Raw genomic sequence first — 20,416 nt, forward strand, 5'->3', positions numbered from 1 at the left:
AATAAACTTTCTTTTATGGACTTTGTTTTCATTACTCATTTTATGGTTCTTCACCTTACACCAAACTCCTCCTACTGACAGCTTTCTACATATTTTAATGGTTTTCAACCATAAATTAGGGACCATTTATAAACAGGAGCGACCAGTTGTGACCCAACAAATAGTTTTAACGCAAAAAGGCATCTAGTATACTAAACTTTATATTTGTCTGTTCACAAACCCATCCACACAATGTTGGAGAAAAAAAACAAGGTATGGTTTACTATCTCGTGGTAACTTATTATCCATTCAATATACACGTAGTTTCTAATCACCGTATAATTAGAGGATTGAAAAAGCCAGTAGTGATAAACTTGGAACGTAATAAATCACATTTTACGCTATTCCTTTTTAAATTTAAACCCATACTACTAGAAGGAATGGTAACTTCAGCTCAGAGTGAACTATCTATTTAAAACTAAAGGTTGTGTCTGATAAAATACTTTATTTGTAAAGACTAGAACGCATTGTTTCATTATTCAATATTTCTCAAGCTTCGCTAAGATTAAAAATTTCAGATCAATCCTAGATCCTAATAAAATAACTTCTATGATCAAAATATAATGAAATCGGTATGTTAAACATTCCAAATGATTCTGTTCTGTATTATTAATATTATAAATCTTGTTTGCCAAAGAAATATAAAATTATTTCATTCTCTAACCAACCATTCTATGAATTTAATAGTAGGTGTTGAGGCCTACACCAATGACAATTGTATTTAATTATATATTTACTATTATACCAAATTCCCATATATAAGCAGCCAATAGGAGAGCTCCTAACCAACCACGTGATCAGCAGCGCTAATTTAGTTACGGTGTCCAAACGCCATAATTTCGGTCAAACGTATTCTATAAATCAAAACGCCGAGGAACAAAATACGAAACAGAGTTAAAGAACTGAGACAAGAAACCTGGGATAGATTCTGTTCCAAATTAAACAAGCATACAGACCCAAAACAATTCTATACACACAAAACATATCCGACGCTTAACTAACAAAATAAACTATCATATACCAAATTACAAAAATCGGCAGATTTCAAAGAACAACTAAAGATAACGTTTGAAATACAAGATGAACATCCACTATTTTAGTACAGTAAATCGGTACATTAAGCAAAACAAACACATTTATACTCCAATATTCACGGTTGAGAGTTGTAACCTTCAAAATCAACAACAAACAAAGTATCCTTTTGGCAAATGAAATAAAAACAGAACTAATCATCTCCTTTAAAAACTACGAAAAACAAAACATCAGGCGAATATAACATAAAAGCTATTGTCTTAAACAAGAGCGAATCCTCAACATTCGCGGTATTTGAAACTTTTATGCAGGATTAGAGTAAATTAATCTGTGAGACCTTGGGCTGGTCAAATACATCAGTCGGAATGGTTTGACTCCCTGAGTCCAAAACTGTAATTAGATCTCAAATCACAGGATTAGAGTAAATTAATCTGTGAGACCTTGGGCATGGTCAAATACATCAGTCGGAATGGTTTGACTCCCTGAGTCCTAAACTGTAATTAGATCTCAAATCACAGGATTAGAGTAAATTAATCTTGTGAGACCTTGGGCATGGTCAAATACATCAGTTGGAATGGTTTGACTCCCTGAGTCCAAAACTGTAATTAGATCTCAAATCACAGGATTAGAGTAAATTAATCTGTGAGATCTTGTGCGTGGTCAAATACATCAGTTGGAATGGTTTGACTCCCTGAGTCCAAAACTGTAATTAGATCTCAAATCGGTTAAGGGATAACGGAGCTAAAAGTTTGTATTTAAATCTCGGAGCCGCGGCTAAATAAAGCGCTCGGAGATTATTTGATCATTTAACAGCATTATTTAACCTATCCCTAATTTCAGGAAACAAGCAAATGTTCTTATCTTATGTTTCTAAAAGAGAGAGAAAACCAACAAATAAACCAGAGAGTTACAAACCAATTAGTTTAAGAAGTTATATAGGCAAAATTGTAGAAATAATGATTAGTAATAACTTTCAACTTTCTCAGAGATAACGTCTCAATTACTGAAAGAGCAAAACTGTTTGGCAAACTACGGATCATCTAGTTAGGTTAACTGAAATATAGTAGATAGTTTTAATGAACACAAATACACTGTCACATGCTTTCTCGATATAGCGAAAACATTCGACATTGTATGATATAACAGAATGACGCAACTGGAATTGCCGACAGGTGTTGTTCGTGGTTGTCCGAATTTTTAGATAATATAAATGTAGAGTGAATGTGGAAGGCACCTCGTCAGAATATTTACTCCTGAGACAGATGTTTCCCGGGGGTAGTTAGTCCTATCCTCTTCATCATGTATGTAAGCGATATGCCTTTAGCGGATCAAAATTTTTGCCTAATATCTTAATTCACAAATGATGTGGTGATTTGGAAGAGTTTCACAACTCTCTCAATAGTAGCCACCAACTTATAACTGGTTCTAAATGAAATGGTAGAATATTGTCAGAAGAACAGAATTAACATAAACGTACAGAAAAAATAATATGCTGGTATTTTCTAAAAAGACAAAAATATGTAGACAGAAACCAGATTTATACATAAACGTAACTCTTTTAAATACCGCCACAGCAGCAACATTTCTTGGTCTAACATACGATTTGAAATAAACATGGAAAACTCGTATAAACCAAATCAGAAATAGAGTATTGCAACAAGCAAACTACGCTAGGAGTCTGTCGTGTAAAAATAATGGTACAATCCCCAAAATATAATCAAAATGTATAAACAGCATATACGCCCAGTTATAGAATATGCAATTCCAGCTTGGATAAATATAGCACCAGTAAATCTAATAAAATGACAAAATTCAGTAACTACTAAAGCTCGTGGAATTCCCAGATCAACAAACTCTCATTTCATGCACAAGTGTGCAAATATACAACCAATCAGTGACAGGCTCTTAGATTGTTTGCTCAAGTATTTTGATATATAAAAAAATAAGAAAATGATTTACTAACCTCTATAGATCGCTATATCATACATGATCATATTTAGTATCCATCATTACTTAATATGTATAACTCATTGAACATGTACTTCACAAGTTGGATTACCCTTTCCATTAGCCCATCAGAGATGGGTTGATAAGGTGAAGTTCGCATTTTCACCAAACCCGACACTTTACACAACTCTGAAAACAGTCAGCTGTTAAAGTTTGCTCCCGGATCTGAGTGGTTATCTTCAGGTGCTCCGAATCAGGCTATACAGTGTTACACCGTCACATCAACTTAACTCTGAGAATGATAAAGGAACAAAGGTAACTTGAAACAAGATAAACTCATCGGGTTTCTTGACCACGTATTATGAGAAACCTGAACACAATCAGAACTTAGAATCAAATATTAGTACTATAAAAAAGAAGAAACTTACAATATATTCCTATATCACAACACTACCTCTTAAAGAAACTTTCATATACGTTATAAGGTTAAATGACCAACAGATATCTTCAAAGTCTCACTTCGAACCGAACTTCGAAATAATTTAAGACTTAGTTTCTTTATACATTTAAGGACAAGTTATCCCATATGCATTCTTCATTTATTTATTTAGTTGTCTGAGTTGTGGAAGTCTGTTTGTTGTTTTGGAGCAAAACCACATTGGACTAATTGCTGTATTCACCGCGAGAATTGAACCTCAGGTTTTAGCGTTGTAACTCTGTAGACTTACCACTGACCCACTGGGAGTACAGCGTGTTGGAGCACCACCAAACTATTAAAACGTTATTAGGAGTATACATCGAAAAATGTGAACAACATATTGCAGAAATATATTAAACGGCACTTGTGCCCAGGTAGAATATTGGTGTATATTTTTAGAGCAAAGCTGCATTGGTCTATCCACTGTGTCCACTGCGGGGAATCGAACCCCGGGTTCTTGCATTGTAAGTCCATAAAACTACCACTGTCCCACCGGGGGGGGGACAAAAATATTAGAAATGAACATGGTTTGTTATGAATTTCGCACAAAGCTACACGAGGGTTATCTTCGCTAGCCGTCTCTAATTTAACAGTGTAAGACTAGAAGGAAGGCAGCTAGTCATCACTACCTACCACCAGCTCTTGGACTACTCTTTTAACAACGAATAGTGGGATTGACCGTCACATTATAGCGCCCCCACGGCTGAAATGGCGATCATATTTGGTGTGACGGGGATTCGAACCCGCGACCCGTAGATTGCGAGTCGAGCGCCCTAACCACCTGGCCAGGCCGGGCGAAAATGAACATACAACGTCGAGTCGTACAATAGTTATCGGAATGGAACATCTCCAAATTCTTTACAGAGATGTTAATAAACAGAACGTACGTTTAAAAGAAACTCTTATCATCTTTGAAGTTTGGCCGGAACCTAATTCAAAAGAATATGTGAAAAAAATCTTAATTTGCTCATAAAAGCCTAGTTGGTTTTTTCGTCCTACGAACTTAAGAAAAGAAAGAAAATAAAAAAACGAAAAGTGGATAAGCTAGTATTTGAATATCACATTATTTTTTAATTATTTCATTTATTCTTACATGGTAAACATGTAGTATTTTTAGCATATTTAATAAAAATGTTTGGGTTGATGTTTGTTATATAAAAATCACGTTCCAAAATCTCGTAAAAACAACAACTGTTATTCCAGTACAAAAATCTGAGCCGAAGAGACTAATATTTCATAAAATATATATCTATTGTAGAAAGCTGCTTTTCAAGTAAATTGTAGTTAACAACTGTAATATTGCGCACGATTAGATATTTTTAACTGCATAATTAAAGTTGATTTATTGTTCTTTCGAATTATCTAAATATCAGCTAAGCAGTTTAAATGAAGCATGATTTGTATCAAGTACATATGTATATATTTGTTGCTTCTACAGCTTTTGACGTATATATATATTTATTTATTTATTTATTTAATTAGACTATAGCGACACCTCTTACTAATGTTTAACATCAATATTATTCGTTTGTTGAGTGCTTGGGAGGACGTATAACGATGTCGTACAGGAACAATGATAGCCGTATTTATGTTGGAAATTTGCCTCCTGACATTAGAACAAAAGATATTGAAGATATATTCTACAAGTTTGGGAAAATTACTTTCATCGACTTGAAAAATAGAAGAGGCCCGCCTTTTGCCTTTGTGGAATTTGAAGATACCAGGTTGGTTTAGGCCTAAGTTTGGAAGGAGGATAGATGCGTAGTAACTAAGGAAGGGTAAAAAGTAATGGCGGATATTAACTTTTTTGTTATTATCATAGTTGAGTTTAAAAATCGCTTTTCATCTGTTACAGGATGAGCCATATTTTTATTTAGGGAATTTCAATTATTCAATAAAAGAATTACGAAACACAGTAACATATTTTTGTTGTTATTGTGTTAAGACTTTAGTTAAATAGTTTTCTAAAAAGAAAAATCTGTAGTACTTTACCATTAATGATAATTTTGCTCAATTTTTAAGCCTAGGACTTAGTCAGTGTTTAATGCGAGGCAGTGAAGGCTAGTATGTTTTTATAAAATCGAGATTTATATAATAAAGCAAATTCTCCGATTCTAACTTGATTTATTACTTAACTGTTAATGGTAACACTGGTTAAGCGAGATAGATTTTCAACTTCCTTATGTTATATACTTATCAAAATATGAAATGTATCAAAAGCTGCTGTTTTACTTTTAGTCGATACAACTTTGTGAAAGAATTGAAAACATAGAAAACATTCCTATCAGATGACAATGTTTTAAGTTATTTTACAACAAAAATGTAAGACAATTCTTGAAGTCGGACATCCATGAACTTTACCCTCCCACAATGCAATGTCTGCATAGCAACCGAGGTGAAGAGGCAAACAAATAGTGCAACAAAGGGGAAGTTTCATTTATTCTGTACACTTGCTCGCCATCTAGACTCTTAATTGTAACGACTACTGTAAATATGGTGAAGAGTTGTTACGTATCCAATTCCACCATTAACATGTTGAAAAAACCTAACTTTCCTTCTGTTTGATACCCAATCCTCTAGCTCACCTTAATAGTAAGCATAAAGCAAACATTAGAATAGTCTTAAGACACTTTGTCAGTAACTGTTATAAAAATTAGTTCAATCTGGTAGTATAAGTTTTATGCATGTCTTCCTACAAAAACAAGCCACTTAAAAGGAGAGAATAGTGTTGTGGCTGAAAGCTATCAATTGCGGAACATGGGAAACATTAGGAAAGCTGTAGAGGCCAAATTTTACTATAACTGTGTGTTCAGCTCAGTTTATGTCATGTGAATGTCTTCAGATTTGTTTTTAACACAAAGTAATTGTACATGTCTGAGTACTGCCCACTGGACCATATTGTTGGGTTGTTGATCCACAAGTTGGTAGGGACAAGAAACAAGACCAATAAACTGTAACTCTATCTTGCTAATGACTTGACCAACAACTCCATGTATTAAGATGTTGCAATTGATAATTTGACTATTAAACAATAATATATGAATGATAATTGAAGAATTTGCACAGCAGTAACACATACACACAGTAGACCTATATAAATTGCACACACCCAGCTGTACTTTGCTATTGTTTGCCCCTTTGTCAAGATGGTGATTGCGCCACCAGGCAAATTCATATGACTGTGATATCATGCTGACCTCAAGAATAGAGAAGCAGTACAGTATGTAAAAATAAAGGATATTTTTATACTTTCAACATTTGTGGAAAGTGTGACATTTTTATATTGTTTGTAGCTAAATGTAAGCAGTATGAAACTATATATTATTAGTGGATACAACATTATTAAATATACTTTTTGATAAAATATGTAACTGTGTAAACAAAAAAAAAATTTACCATGTACGTGAACTATAGGTCTATTTTCACTCAAGAACATGTGTCGATGAGACTACTTTCCACACTATTGGTTGCTGAAAATTATTCATGTTGCTATCATGTATGGTTTCAGAACACGAGTGAACAATCATGTATGCTAAGTATATGCCTTTTTGAATTTGATGATTAAGTTTTGTTCAAGTGTAGCTGAGTGTGCAAGACATTTTTTTTTTTATAGATCTGTGAATGAACTTTGTAGTAATGGTGGTGTATAAACCTGAACTATTTAATATCAGAGTAAAAATATTAAAAAAATATTTTATTTCAGTAGGAAATTGACAAAACAATGTACAATATGGTGAAGGTAGTCTTCACATTATTTAAGGGTTATTGAATTCTGTTATAGATTACACTTCTTATGGACCTGAAAGATACATCTTTAACATAATTATAGCTTTTGAATTTTAGTAAAAACTATGGGTTAATAAATACCATAAACACCTGTAATTAGTACAGTTTTCCATCTAACCTATTTAAAGTATATTTGTCTACGAATGTTCATAAAATTGACAGATAAGGTGGAGGACTTAAAGAACTGTAGGAAGATTTTTTTTAAAGTATGTTAGCCCATTCACTGTGGCAGTGATGTATATTTCCCATTGTAGTGGGAAATACATGTCCCAGTTGTAGTGAAAGGGTCAAAGGTAAGCAAAATGCTAAAATTGGGCACTTATTGATGCTGATGGCAGTTTTTGTTGAGATAGTTAATTTTAAACATTTTCTTTTGGTTCACAATAGAAAATTAGTAATATTCTGAGTAACAATTATCCAATCCTCGGGCACCTGGCCACAATCCGTTGACATACCAAATGGAGAGAGAGCGAGGCTGGCATGTATGATCTATGACCTTTAAAACCCTGGAGAAAACTTTAATTGGTTTTGGTGCTATTTTTAGCCTCCATTTAGGGACCAATATATAAACTATTCAGGTCAATTCCAATATTTTTCAAGTAATACTCTTATCTTTAAGTTGGGTGATAAGTTACACTTAAAATTTTAAGCCAGTTAGGCTTCTGTAATTAAAGATTCCAATCGTGTAAAAAGCTTTGAAAAATCATTTAGTGAGATGTGATATCATAAAAGAAAGGCAATATGAATTGTTAAGGGGAATCTTAACTTTCTGTCTAAACTTTTTACAAGGATGTTACTTGTTATATGTATGATGGAAAGGGTGAAGATTTTTTTATTTTCAGAAATCTTTTGATAAAGTGCTACAAACAAGATTAATTAAGAAAACCACACAAATAGGGGTGGGGTATGGGGGGGGACTAGCTAATTGGGTTGTTGGATGAGAGAAAGCAAAATGTTATGAGTGTACGGCCCAACTGAACCTTTGGTACTAGTGAAGTTTTTCAAGGGTTAGGGTGTTTGTTTATTATTTACATTAATGATATAGATAAAGCATAGATAGGTACTGAGTAAAGTTTGTGATGAAATTAAACTTTTGGATATTAATTGTGCCAAATTCTTATAGAAATCATGTGGAAACAACAATCTGAAAGGATGTGTCCATGTTACATGAAAAATGTTGCAGCAATTCCAGATAAAACATTGTTCTTTCCAGCCAGTATAAAGGGGGAATATACTCTTAATATAAAGATTTCATACATTTGTACCATTAATTCATAATTTCATGACCCCAAAACCATTGCAAATAATGGTTTCTTTTGTGTATATTGTCTTTCAAGTGGTAAACTGTTTAACCCTATTGCAACAAGTTTTCTTGTCATAAGAGGTCAAAGGCATGTTATCACAATTGTAGACTTAAATTCAAAATGTTATTGAACTACTATTTTATGAATGGGTATCAAATTGTAGATTGTAATTCAAATAATATATATTAGTTAATTTCTTAATTTAAAAGTAAATATTAAAACAAAATTCCAGATATTGATATTTTGTGTCATGAGGTATGTTAAATGCAGCTTTGGTTCAGATTAGATGTTTGTGATGTCCAAATACAAAGTCTGCAGTTTCTTATCAATTAGAAACTCAGATTACTGATACTGACTAGCTAGAATGTAAAATAATAACCTTCTATCTTTTCTATTTGAGATATCACTACATTTAGTGAATCAAACAGTGGGCTTTGCTCGCCTCTTTCGTTTTTGGAAATGCTTATGTATACCTATTTCTGTTTATGACATATAAAAAACATATAAAATTGAAAGCTCAGAATGTCGCCCACAGCCTCTAAAAGTTGGGAAGTTCCAAAGATTATTTCTTTGTCTTGATTCTCAGAAGGATTTACCCAAATACTGTGTAGTTAGTAAACCTGATAAATTACAGTGGAATTCTATGATATTGATAGAGTAATCTATAATATTTGATTATTTCAAAATGTACATTTTGTTTTATATCCTCCATGTTTGAAATTTGATGAGGTGTAGCAAATTATGGCAATGGCAAGAGTATAAAGTTTGTAAGCAGAAAAAAATCAGTTTTATATATTTTTTTTATTTCAAGAAAAATAACTGAAATTTAAGAACTTGTTTGCAAACAGTAACAATAATACACACACACACACACACACACACACACACACACACACACACACATATAGGTAATGTATTATAACTGAAATGTGACTGTATTTTACAAAATACTGATTCAGTAGAACAAACTGAAGACAGGTCACTTTGTAAAGGTCAGTTTTATTCTATTGGAGTGTTAGACAGGGCTGAAAGGTCAAAATGATAAAAATAATATATATAGATGTATAATGTTATGAGATTTAAGCTATTTAGACAACATTTGTGATTTCTTGTTATAATTTGTATCATTCTAGAGCAAAAAAGAATAATCTATTTTTTTATGTTGGGTTACGAGGTCAGTCATATTGACCAAACCCATACAGAGATACAATAGTAAAAATAACAGAAAAAAAATATTAAGTTTTTTGATAATTATCTGGGGGTTATAAAGATTTTTCCTGTGAACTTTGACAATTTTCTTATGCATAAAAGTATCTTCAGTTTCAAAATCAAAATTACTTCGCATGTTGGATAGCCAACATTTGAAAAGAAAATATGTACAAGCAAATCATTACTTAAAATGTAATATAAAAAAACCTGATATTTTGGGTACTAAAGCCTTGTAATGTTTACTGATAATCTGTAAAAATTTTGTGAATATATGCATACTGTATTAAAAGTATAACAAACACAAAACAAGCCCATAGTGAAGAGAGTAAGGGGTTTTTTCTCATGATTTAAGGGTCTTGGTTTTTAGCTGAGAGGAAGGTGTGTTTCATTGACAAATTTTGAAACACAAACTAGAGAAAGGCAAGTGGTTGCCAGCATTTAACACCAACTCTTGGGGTAATTTAGTGTTAAATAAAAGTTTACATTATTTATACCTTATAACTCTAACCGTATTACTTAATGTTGAATAAGTTGTAAAGTTTGTTTTTATATTGTTACATTGTTATTTATAATTTTTGGAACTCTTCTTTAGTTTTAATTTCCTTTTTCTACATTGTGTACGTTTTGTTTATAACACCACACCTGTTAACATTCCTAAATTTGTGTTGTGGTGTAAGTTATGACTGGTATTGTCATGTCTGTAACCAGTAAATTTCTGGTCATGGGTCACTTACTTGCAAAGCAGTATTCATTATCTTCTTTAGTTATGCTGCTGTTTTTTAACTGTGCAGTAAATGTACTAATCCATTTCAATAAATTTATACTTAGAAGTTTTAGTACTATACTAGTAATTTTATTAAGGTAACAAAACAGAAATATGATACATAAATATGTTGCACTTTATACTGTATAGAATAATGTTATACAACATCAATGATAGATACGTATAAATAGGCTGTGATTGAAAAATAGCCTTTTTTGAGGCCTGAAGAAGAAAAAAGATTTAGTAGTAACAGCATGATCCTGGAAGGAAAAAAAAGGCCTTACTCTCAAAGTTCTGTTCCTTTTCTATTAAAAAAGTCCAGAGAACATAAACATGCTTATGTTTATTGATGAGTAGGATATTCTTCCATTATTTGAATGAGCAAGATTGTAATGAACTCAGTCACACTCAAGGGAGTTTGATGTAGTAGTCCTGTAAATAGCCATCAGTAACACCATTGACCCTGGAAAAAAAGCATTGTTCTTTAGTACTGCATTTAAAATTACACCGATAAAGATGTAATCAAACCCTTGTGTACAGTCTTAGTGAAAGTTGTGTTCTTGTTGTGAGGAGAATACTTTATTTAAAATTGTGTTCTGTTATAATGAAATTTTTGTTGCACATACCATAGTTATTTTTTTGTATGAACCTTGAATACCCAAAGTGTGTGAATTTTCATGGATGTTTGTTTGTTGTGCCATTCACTAGATGACGCCATATTTCGTGAGACTCAATCACCACTTCTGGCATTGAGATCTTGTATTTCAGCACATCAAATGACACTATTGTATATATTATTTTAGTCACATTCATAGATAGATATATAGATGGCCACAGCATTTCATCCTTATAGTCAGATGATATAATAGATGAATGAGGGTAGTGAGTAATGCTGATAATTCACTATCCAAATTTTAAAATTAATAATCAATGTTCTATAAATGAAGATTTTTGGTACTTAACAAATGTGTTAAAAACTTCTGACTTTTAGAGATGCAGAAGATGCGGTCCATTCACGAGATGGCTACGATTATGATGGATACCGGCTACGTGTAGAATTTCCAAAAGGGAATAATCCAGGAAGAGGTTTTGGGTCCCGAGGCAGAGGTAGAGGTCCTCCAGCTCGTCGCTCTCAGCATCGAATTCTTGTTTCAGGTTGGTAGATCATTTCAGATTTCACTATTCACATATATCCTAATGAGCTTAGTTGTTACCAAGAAAATTAAAATGTTTTTATGTACATATATAAACATGAAATCTTAGCTAAAAACAAAAATACTCATTTATTGTTTAGGTTTATTTACAAATATTATTTTTGGGTCTTATATATATTACTTGAAACCATAAGGAGAGCACCTGATTATTAAAAAATGAATAAAATTTGCATTTTATGGACGATATAAATTTTTTGGGATCGCAAAATAATGTACTAAAACATGAAAAGTAATCAGTTCAACTCTGGAACAAATATAAATATCTTAATCATTTCTTATAAATTCCATTTCCTAATGTAATTTTCCAAGATATTAAAGATCATAATGCAAAAAAACTAAAGTAACAAGCTTTATGTAACAAGTAATAAGTAACAAGCTTTATGTTTCTTAAACTATGTGCATTTATGAAAGTTGTTAAGAAGTTTCAAAACTTTTTAACCAATAGTTTTATTGTTGGAATGGCATATAGCAAGACTTGCATTGGCTACTAAGCAAGTTAGTAGCTGGTAGTAATTGGGTTAAAAAGAATAACTGAGGCTAACAAACATCTCTATTGAACTGTAGGCAATGTACTTGCTATTCTAAGTAAGCCCTTGCATTGTTAATAGTTGATGTCTCTTGCATGTCTTATGTAAGAGCAGTGCTGGTGTTTGATGGTTGATTGTAGAGATGATTGGGTGTTTAAATAGTGAACTGTTTTGAGAGAAGTGTGAAAATTTAGTAGGTTTTAAAGATTACATAAATGAAATTTGAGATGAAGAAAACTTTTTAATCTTAACATGAAAATCACTTTGCACACTCACTATTCAAAATAAATAATAAATATATCCATGAACAAATCTTTTTTTAGTTTGTTAAGAATACTTCACTGAAAAATGAGTTTTTGTAAGTGAAGGGCTTATGATGTTTATTGAAAGACTGCCAAATTTCATTTATATATTTAAATTGACTTTGAATGAGTACAAAGAGGTCACATGGTTGGTCAAATTGACCAAGCTCGTGTTGAGAGAGTTAAATACAGGTTTACCTGCAACTGAAAAACAATTTTAGAAATGTGTGTATAGTGTTCTTTATTAAATACAGGTTTACCTGCAACTGGGAGTTGGCAGGATCTGAAAGATCACATGCGAGAAGCTGGAGATGTATGCTATGCTGATGTATCCAAAGATGGGACAGGAGTTGTAGAGTTTCTCAGATATGAAGACATGAAATATGCTGTAAAAAAGCTTGATGACTCCAGGTTTCGTTCTCACGAGGTTTGCCATAGAATAGTTCTTTTCATTACTATTCGTCCATTGATGAAGCTTGTAGTTACTATACCAAATCTTATATTTGCAAAATAACATCATCTTAGAGACATAATTTTTTTTCTTATTTTACGAAGTTAATTTTAACCTCAATTTGAATACTTTTTTTATTTGTTGAAGAGTGAATTTGGGATGTATTGATAACATTTGCTTGGATTGTAATTATATCTGTGCAATTAGTAGTATTTGCTAATTGAATAAATCTGTACTCTGTTCATCTAACTATTGTACATACAAGCAGAAAAAAGTTGGTGGCAGGTGCTGTCAGAGTTTGCCTACCTTCTAGTCAGCAGTTCAACAACAACACCAAAATGTTGGTGGTGCCACCAAGTTTACATTTCTTATAGTCAGCAGCTCACAAAAAAAAAAGGTTGGCAGTAAATTGTTTAAATGTACATTGTGGAAATTTTTTCACAGTATCAACATCAAGGAGAATACTAAAGGTTTATATTATTTGAATTTTTTAAAATAATTAATATACGTTTGTAAATAGGATGTCATTACCACTCTTAGATACTGCCCTTCAAAAGTTACTTTTCTATTTCTTAAAATTGATCAAGTTTTCATGTTTCAGGAGCTATTAAGTGCTCTGCCTTGAGACTAAGGTTATGAGACTGAATTTTCCATACAGTGTGTTAGGATCCATTCCATTGTGTAAATGTTAGGTACACGAAGATTGATAACATGTTCAGTGGTTGTTAGGTGGCTTATTTCACCTTACCACAAAGCTAAATTAAAAGAGTACATCAACATAGGAATTTTTTTTGCTAGTAATACTTCCAAACTTGTCTATTTACAGCATATCATGTTCTTAATCATACCCCAAAATGTTAGTCTCATAATCACGATTTCTTCTACAAATTAGTCCCAGAAATATATTGGGTATTTATTGAAAAAAGTCATGTAGTCTCCAGAAGACTCGTAACTGCTGCATAGCTCCTGTTTACTTTATATGTAGAAAAAAAGTATGTTCTTAACTCTCATCTACTGAATCTGTGTGTGTACTAAATAACATCAAATGTAAACTGGAAACTTAATCAAATAATACATGGTTTAATGAGCTTTTAGTTGCATTTTACATTAATGGAGCATTATGAAGCAATTTGAGTCATTAATGTGACAGAAAGGAGTCCAAAGATACAGCCTATTTCTTGGTTTGGGGTAGAGAAAGTATTATAAGTAACTGATGAAGAAAAGTAAATGTGAGATTGTACACAATAAAGTTTGAAAGGTATCTTCTTTTGATTCAGAATGAAATTTTTCTTGGAATAAAAAAATTTATATTTGGGCCACCCTGTAAAACTAAGGGACTGTAGGATCTCTTCAGATTAGTGTTTATTTTGCTGTAGCTCTTTGTCTCATCTCTTCTAAAGTTATACCAGTCCAATTCTTGATGTTATCCATAAATATTCTTCCTTTTTGTTTTTGCTACCAAGGTGTGGTCAGTACTAAGCTTGTATCTCTTACAAAGAGTGTATTTTGCAAGTATCTTTTTCTTCACCTTAGCTAAGTAATCTTTCTCATCAAGCATTTTTACCATGTGTCTAACCTATTTGTTGGTTCTTCAGCTTACTTGAAGTACACACTTCTTGCATCACCTTTTTCTGGTCTCTTACCTTCAAATCCTGCATACATATCCATATAAAACTGATACACACTAATGCTTTCATTACTTTAACATTCATTTTACACACAGCTTGCCTGTCACACTCTTTCCCATATCTCTCATCCAGTCAACATTAACCACCAAGATATTGAAACATCTGAGAGATTACAGAGGTAGGCAAGCACACACTTCCAACTTAGAAATGTAACTATTATTAGTTCTTATTACCTTCTCAGGCTGTACCTAAAATGTGATAAATAATATTACCAGAATGCTTAAAATACAAAAATAACTTCTAAGGATTAATTGATCACCTTATTTATAGGGAGAGGTGTCCTACATAAGAGTCAAGGAGGATTATTACGGACGGTCACGTTCCAGAAGTAGAAGTTACTCACCAAGACGTAGCAGAGGCTCACCAACATACTCTCCAGCTCGTAGATCCCACACTCGTTCCCGGTCCAGATCATATTCCAAGTAAAAGATCAACATGTGCATTCAGATAGTGTTAACATCTGAAACTTCAAATAATGCATAGGATGTGATGTCGACGTATTATCAGGTTGACTTTTTTTTCCCTAAAGTGATGAATGTTTTAGCACATCTTGTAATTATGTAATTGGTTTTGTTATTGGTGAGAGGGAAGATTTCTTTAACATATTTCTAAAGCAGTGTTAATCAAGTTTGTCAGTACATGTATAATTTTACATTTATTTTCTTTGAAAATTGTAATGACCAGCTATTGAGAATAAAACTTTTTAATCAAGTTTTGTTCATTTATCTTTTTTTAGGTACACAGTGTTGTTTCAATTATAGTATTTTAACTTGTAACAACAGCCCCTCTCACCAAGAAATTATTTTTTCACGTATTTGTCCATTCCAAGGTCTGTGTAAGTTGAACAATGAACTTTAAAAACAAAATTCAGTTGGTTTTGTTGTCTCCTTTTTCTATATTCCACATGACTAAGATATATTAATTTTCTGCTGACTGTGTAGTGTGTTTGATTTCAGGTCTTAATAGCTGTTAACAAGGAATTGATAAATGACACTTTGATAAAGATGGATAATTGTATTCTTTATCAGAAGTTTTTCGTAGTCTTTTCATATTAGGCAAATAAAACACATCTAGGTAGGTGTTGTCTCAGTTGTGTAATTTTTGTCATAAAGTATTGATTTAGAAAATTAAAAATTATATTGAGAACAAATGTGTAAAGAACTGATTCTCATTGACATATATATAGCTTACATAGGAAATGTTTAACATATCTTCTAATGCTGAGATGTTGAATTTAGTTTAAGCTATTAAAGGTTGATAGACATTGTGATGTGCATTCCAAGCAACAAGTATTACTCCACCCATTTTCACACTTTTTTGTTGTTGTTTTTAGTATATGACTGGGGATGTTATATTCCGGTTACACTTGTACTAGGCTTTTATAGATTGATTGGGTGGGAGTACTGGTGTCTCAGACTGTTACACTGTGGTTCCGATATTCGTGGTGAGAACAGCACAAGATATCCTATTGGTAGCTTTGTGCTTAATAACAGAATACAAAATCTTAGTATATTAACCCATGTACAGATTTAATTTGGCTTTCTTTAAGAAAACTTGTAAAACAAACTAAACTTTTAATGTGAAACTTGTTAAAATGTTCATGAGCATCCAAACACTGACAACATGGATTGAGGTAACAATTTTGCTCAGGTTATTTGCTCAAGGATTTATAGATATGAAATATTTTAGTTACTATTAAGTTTGGGATCAAGAAGATAAATTTCTAACAATATTTTTTGTTTGTCTTCAGCTTTAACTACGATATGAGGTAGCAAGGATCACTTGGCTGTACTCTTAAGGATTTAACAAAACTATGGATCTAACTGGATTTCCTAAGGATGGGATGGCATGGGTGTGGATCCCAGGATAGGCTAAACTCTCTCTCTCTCTCTTTGGATGGCTCTGTAAATATCTGGTATAGGAGTAGTAGCGACAGAAACATTCCTGCTTCCTGGTATGAAGGGCAGGATTAACACCTTATGGTTTATCCAGGACAGGCAGCTTTTAGGAACAAATTCCCATTAGATAATTATGTTGACTAATGCTCTAAATCTGCAGAGAAAGTGGATTGTGTTCCAGGTGCTTCATGAAGACCAGGAATACATATCATAAATCTTGTATTGGATGGACCTAGTGGTTGCTAGGAGTATGTGGGCAGTAAGACTTCATTCGTGGCTTATTCATAGTGACAGAGAGGAGCACTCGAGGTGCAGGAAACTCCTGGCACTTGAAGCGTTACATTTAAAGGAAACATGTTTAAACCCTTCAGCACCAGGCTGCAGTGTGTCCAATAAAGACTGGCACTGAAGGGATTAAACACACTCAATAGTACTTCACCACCAAGCTACTCGTGGAGAATCTTATGTTTTGCTATAGCCTAACATTGCATAGGAAAAACAAGGAATTCATTTCTTGTGGAATCAAGGAGAAGTTAAGGATCCCCATGGATTTTTTTTTATTATATTAAACATGACAACAAGATACATGTTGCACTAAATACTTGTTTGGAAGTTTAGGAACTTTAGTGATCAAGGCCAGCTAAGGGAAATCTCATATGTAAGTCCATATCAAAGTGTTTTTAATTGTAAAGTATACCATTTGTTCTTCGAGTGAATTATATGGTAGATTGTAAGTATAGAGCTTTTAACAAATGGGGCACTCCAGGTAAGTTGATAGTGTACTCCTACGTAGGGTGGGGGGAGGAAGATAACAGCATCTTTAAACCATGTTCTTCCCCACGTGATTTCATGTTAACATCTCAAACTAAATTCATCATTATTCCCTATAAAACACAGGATATAGTTAAAATAATTACTTGTTAATGTAGAGATCAGGGCTAGTTCTGCTGTTTTGATGCAAGTAATCCATCCATCATCAGACTGCTATGATACATACTTGGCTTTATGTTTTATATGATGAACTGTCTTGCCCTGAATGTTATTGGTTCACAGTAGTATAAGCAGTTATAGTAACACTTAATTTGTGGGTATTTCTGTGTACATTTAATTATAAGATTTCATTAGTTTGGTTTAATAGTTGAAAGATTTATCTTAATTCTCTTCAGCATTTTCCAACATTGAAGAGGAGTGTTTAAAAATTGTAATGTAATAAATAACAATTTTGTGGTTACTGGTTAAGTTGAAATAAAAAATACATTTGCTTAGTATTCCATAAACTTCGAACATTAAAGGCTAGTTTTAAGGTAATTGTCCTGTATTTCAGTAACAGATCTTTTCTTCACAATACACTCATAGGGCAAGTTCAAAAAATGAAAAGCTCAACTGGTAAGTTGTGTAGATGTATCATTAAGTGTTAAAAACTGAACAGTGTTTAAATAATACTTGGTAGACCTAAGTTGTATATTACATGGACTTGTATACATTAGAGAGGATGTTGACCTAAATTATTGATAAGAAAAAGTATCTATTAAAATAGGAGGCATTATCGAGAATTTCAACACTGTTACAGTGTAACACATCATGTATAAGTGAAACCAGATGTCTGGAAAAACTTGCTTGAAAATATAGGATGTCTGTATTTTGATGGATCACAGGGCTTTTAAAGTTTTAGTTTAAACACCAAAAACTGCAGATGTGTTAAATACCGATCTCCCGTCTGGGGAATGATACATACTGTAACTGAGATTTAATGTCTCCTCACAAAAATGGTAAGATTTTGTTAAAGATTAATTATCTTGTACACAAAGACGAGTTATGTGAATTATTTTAACTTATTTATCTATTGTAGTTATTTGCACTCTTAATAGTTTGTGTACAAGGTGATTTTCATGTTAGAGCTTTATTTGCATAATCTCTAGAACCTCCTAAATCATTATCAAAAGTTTTTTTCAAGGTAAATGTGTCTTATTTTTCACTTTCTCTACCATATCACTAACTGTATATATCATCAACATACAGTGTGTAATATTAAGAAATAGAAAAAATGTACACACCTTTTAATTTTTTGCCCAAGATCTTAGATCTTTTTGGTTATATTCCTAATTTCAGGTCTTCACATATAGTTAATTTTTAATGTTTTATTTTCTTTTTTGTCCTTTACCATTTATTACTCTTCTCAGCATAAGTGAACGGTGGGTGCCCTTGGGTCATAATTACAGCAAAATTATCTTACCCTCATGCCACGAGAACTGATGCAAAGTATGATGTATATTTAAAAATAATACACAATTAACCAAGATATAAAAGTAAGACCTAAATACGAGTGATATCGAGGATCAAGCAGCCATCAGTACTACAGGTAATTACGTCTGCACCAATTTCAAAACAACTGTTGGTGGAGTATAGTTTAAAATGAGATATTTCTAATGACTTTATACATTTTTTGTAGCAACTGCATCTGTGTTATAAAGCTCAAGCAAAATTATATAAAGTGGATATGACACATGTTGGGGTTGACAACATTTATTACTTGTTCCTACTCCATTTAGCCAAATAACAAACTTGTTTGTCAATAGAGCAAAATCATCTAGACGTACATATACAGGACTGGCGTTTTCTGAGTCAAGATGGAAAGTGTGAAAGTTTAGATTATTCGTAGCTTGTAGATCACGTAACAACAGAACCTGAAGTTATTTTTTTTAAAGGTTCTTTTGAAATACAGGATTTAAAAGTTATATAACATACATTATAATTAAATTTTGAATGTAAATCTGTGACTTGAGCAGGGTGGAAGGGTTAATTTTTCCATTGCAGGTAGAGCAGTTTAACTTTGTTTTATGACACATTTAAATACTGCTTTTCAACATTTACAGACTTATGTGGGTACCACCTCCTTAATATATGGAAGTTTTTAGTATCCTTGAAATATTTCTATACATATATTGACTCCTTCACTCTTTATATGAAGCTAGTAACTGTCTCTCCTTGACTTCTAAGCTAGAGATTAGTACTATCAATTAGGCTAATATTCAGAAGGTAAATTTTAAGAGAAGTACAATCATCTATTAACCCTATTGCTGCGGGTCAAAGGCCATGTCATCGTGTTTGTTAACTTGCATTGAAAATTTTATTGAACTACTATTTTATGAATTTATGTCAAGTTTAGTACCAAACTGTAGATTATAATTCAAATTTCGATATTATACATTATTCAATTTCTTAATTTAAAAGTAAATATGAAAAAAACCCCTTAAACATCGATTTTTGTGTGTCTCGTGGTATGTTGATTGCAGCACTGGTTCAAATTAGATGTTTGTAATGCCAAAATGCAAAGTCTTGTTTCATACGAATTAGGAACTCAAATTACCGATAATGACAAGCTAGAATATAAAATAAGAACCTCCTATCTTTTCTGTTTACTGAGATATCACTGATGTACTGAATCAATCACAGTGGCCCTGCTCACCTCTTTCCATTTTTGGAAACAGTCCCTTATATACACTTATGTATATGACATGTGAATAACCAATTAAAAGCTCAGAATGTCCCCCTAGTGGCTTTCTCAGCCATTTTTATGTGTTAGTATGCCATCTCATTCTTTTGAAACAAGATTTCAAGGAGGTAGGTTGTCTTTATCTGCTCAAAATTTCATATTTATTTAGAATAAAACACAGCTTAGTTACTAAGCTTGATAAATTATAGTGGAATTCTATGGTATCAATATAGTAATTTGATTTTTTGGTTGTGCAAATATATATATATAAAACCTAAAATTATT

General features: G+C 32.4%; 1 protein-coding gene across 3 annotated transcripts in view; it reads left to right on the forward strand.

The window, feature by feature from the left end:
- The first annotated feature begins 5,011 nt into the window (after window positions 1-5,011).
- LOC106472678 (serine/arginine-rich splicing factor 1B-like) overlaps window positions 5,012-20,416 on the forward strand; it is an 18,235-nt gene continuing 2,830 nt past the window's right edge. Inside the window, exons 1-5 of one of the 3 annotated variants that reach the window (XR_002613505.1) lie at window positions 5,012-5,220; window positions 11,550-11,713; window positions 12,856-13,028; window positions 15,011-15,247; window positions 16,491-17,296. Coding sequence is in view for 1 of the 3 variants with exons in the window: in XM_013933331.2 (XP_013788785.1) it covers window positions 5,054-5,220; window positions 11,550-11,713; window positions 12,856-13,028; window positions 15,011-15,166 (660 nt within the window). In the remaining 2 variants the exon portion in view is untranslated. Of the gene's footprint in view, window positions 5,221-11,549; window positions 11,714-12,855; window positions 13,029-15,010; window positions 15,839-16,490; window positions 17,920-20,416 lie in introns of those variants that run through there. The other 2 variants (XR_002613506.1, XM_013933331.2) reach the window with 2 other exon arrangements.

The sequence above is a fragment of the Limulus polyphemus genome, unplaced genomic scaffold (assembly GCF_000517525.1).
Source record: "Limulus polyphemus unplaced genomic scaffold, Limulus_polyphemus-2.1.2 Scaffold5518, whole genome shotgun sequence".
NCBI lineage: Eukaryota > Metazoa > Arthropoda > Merostomata > Xiphosura > Limulidae > Limulus > Limulus polyphemus.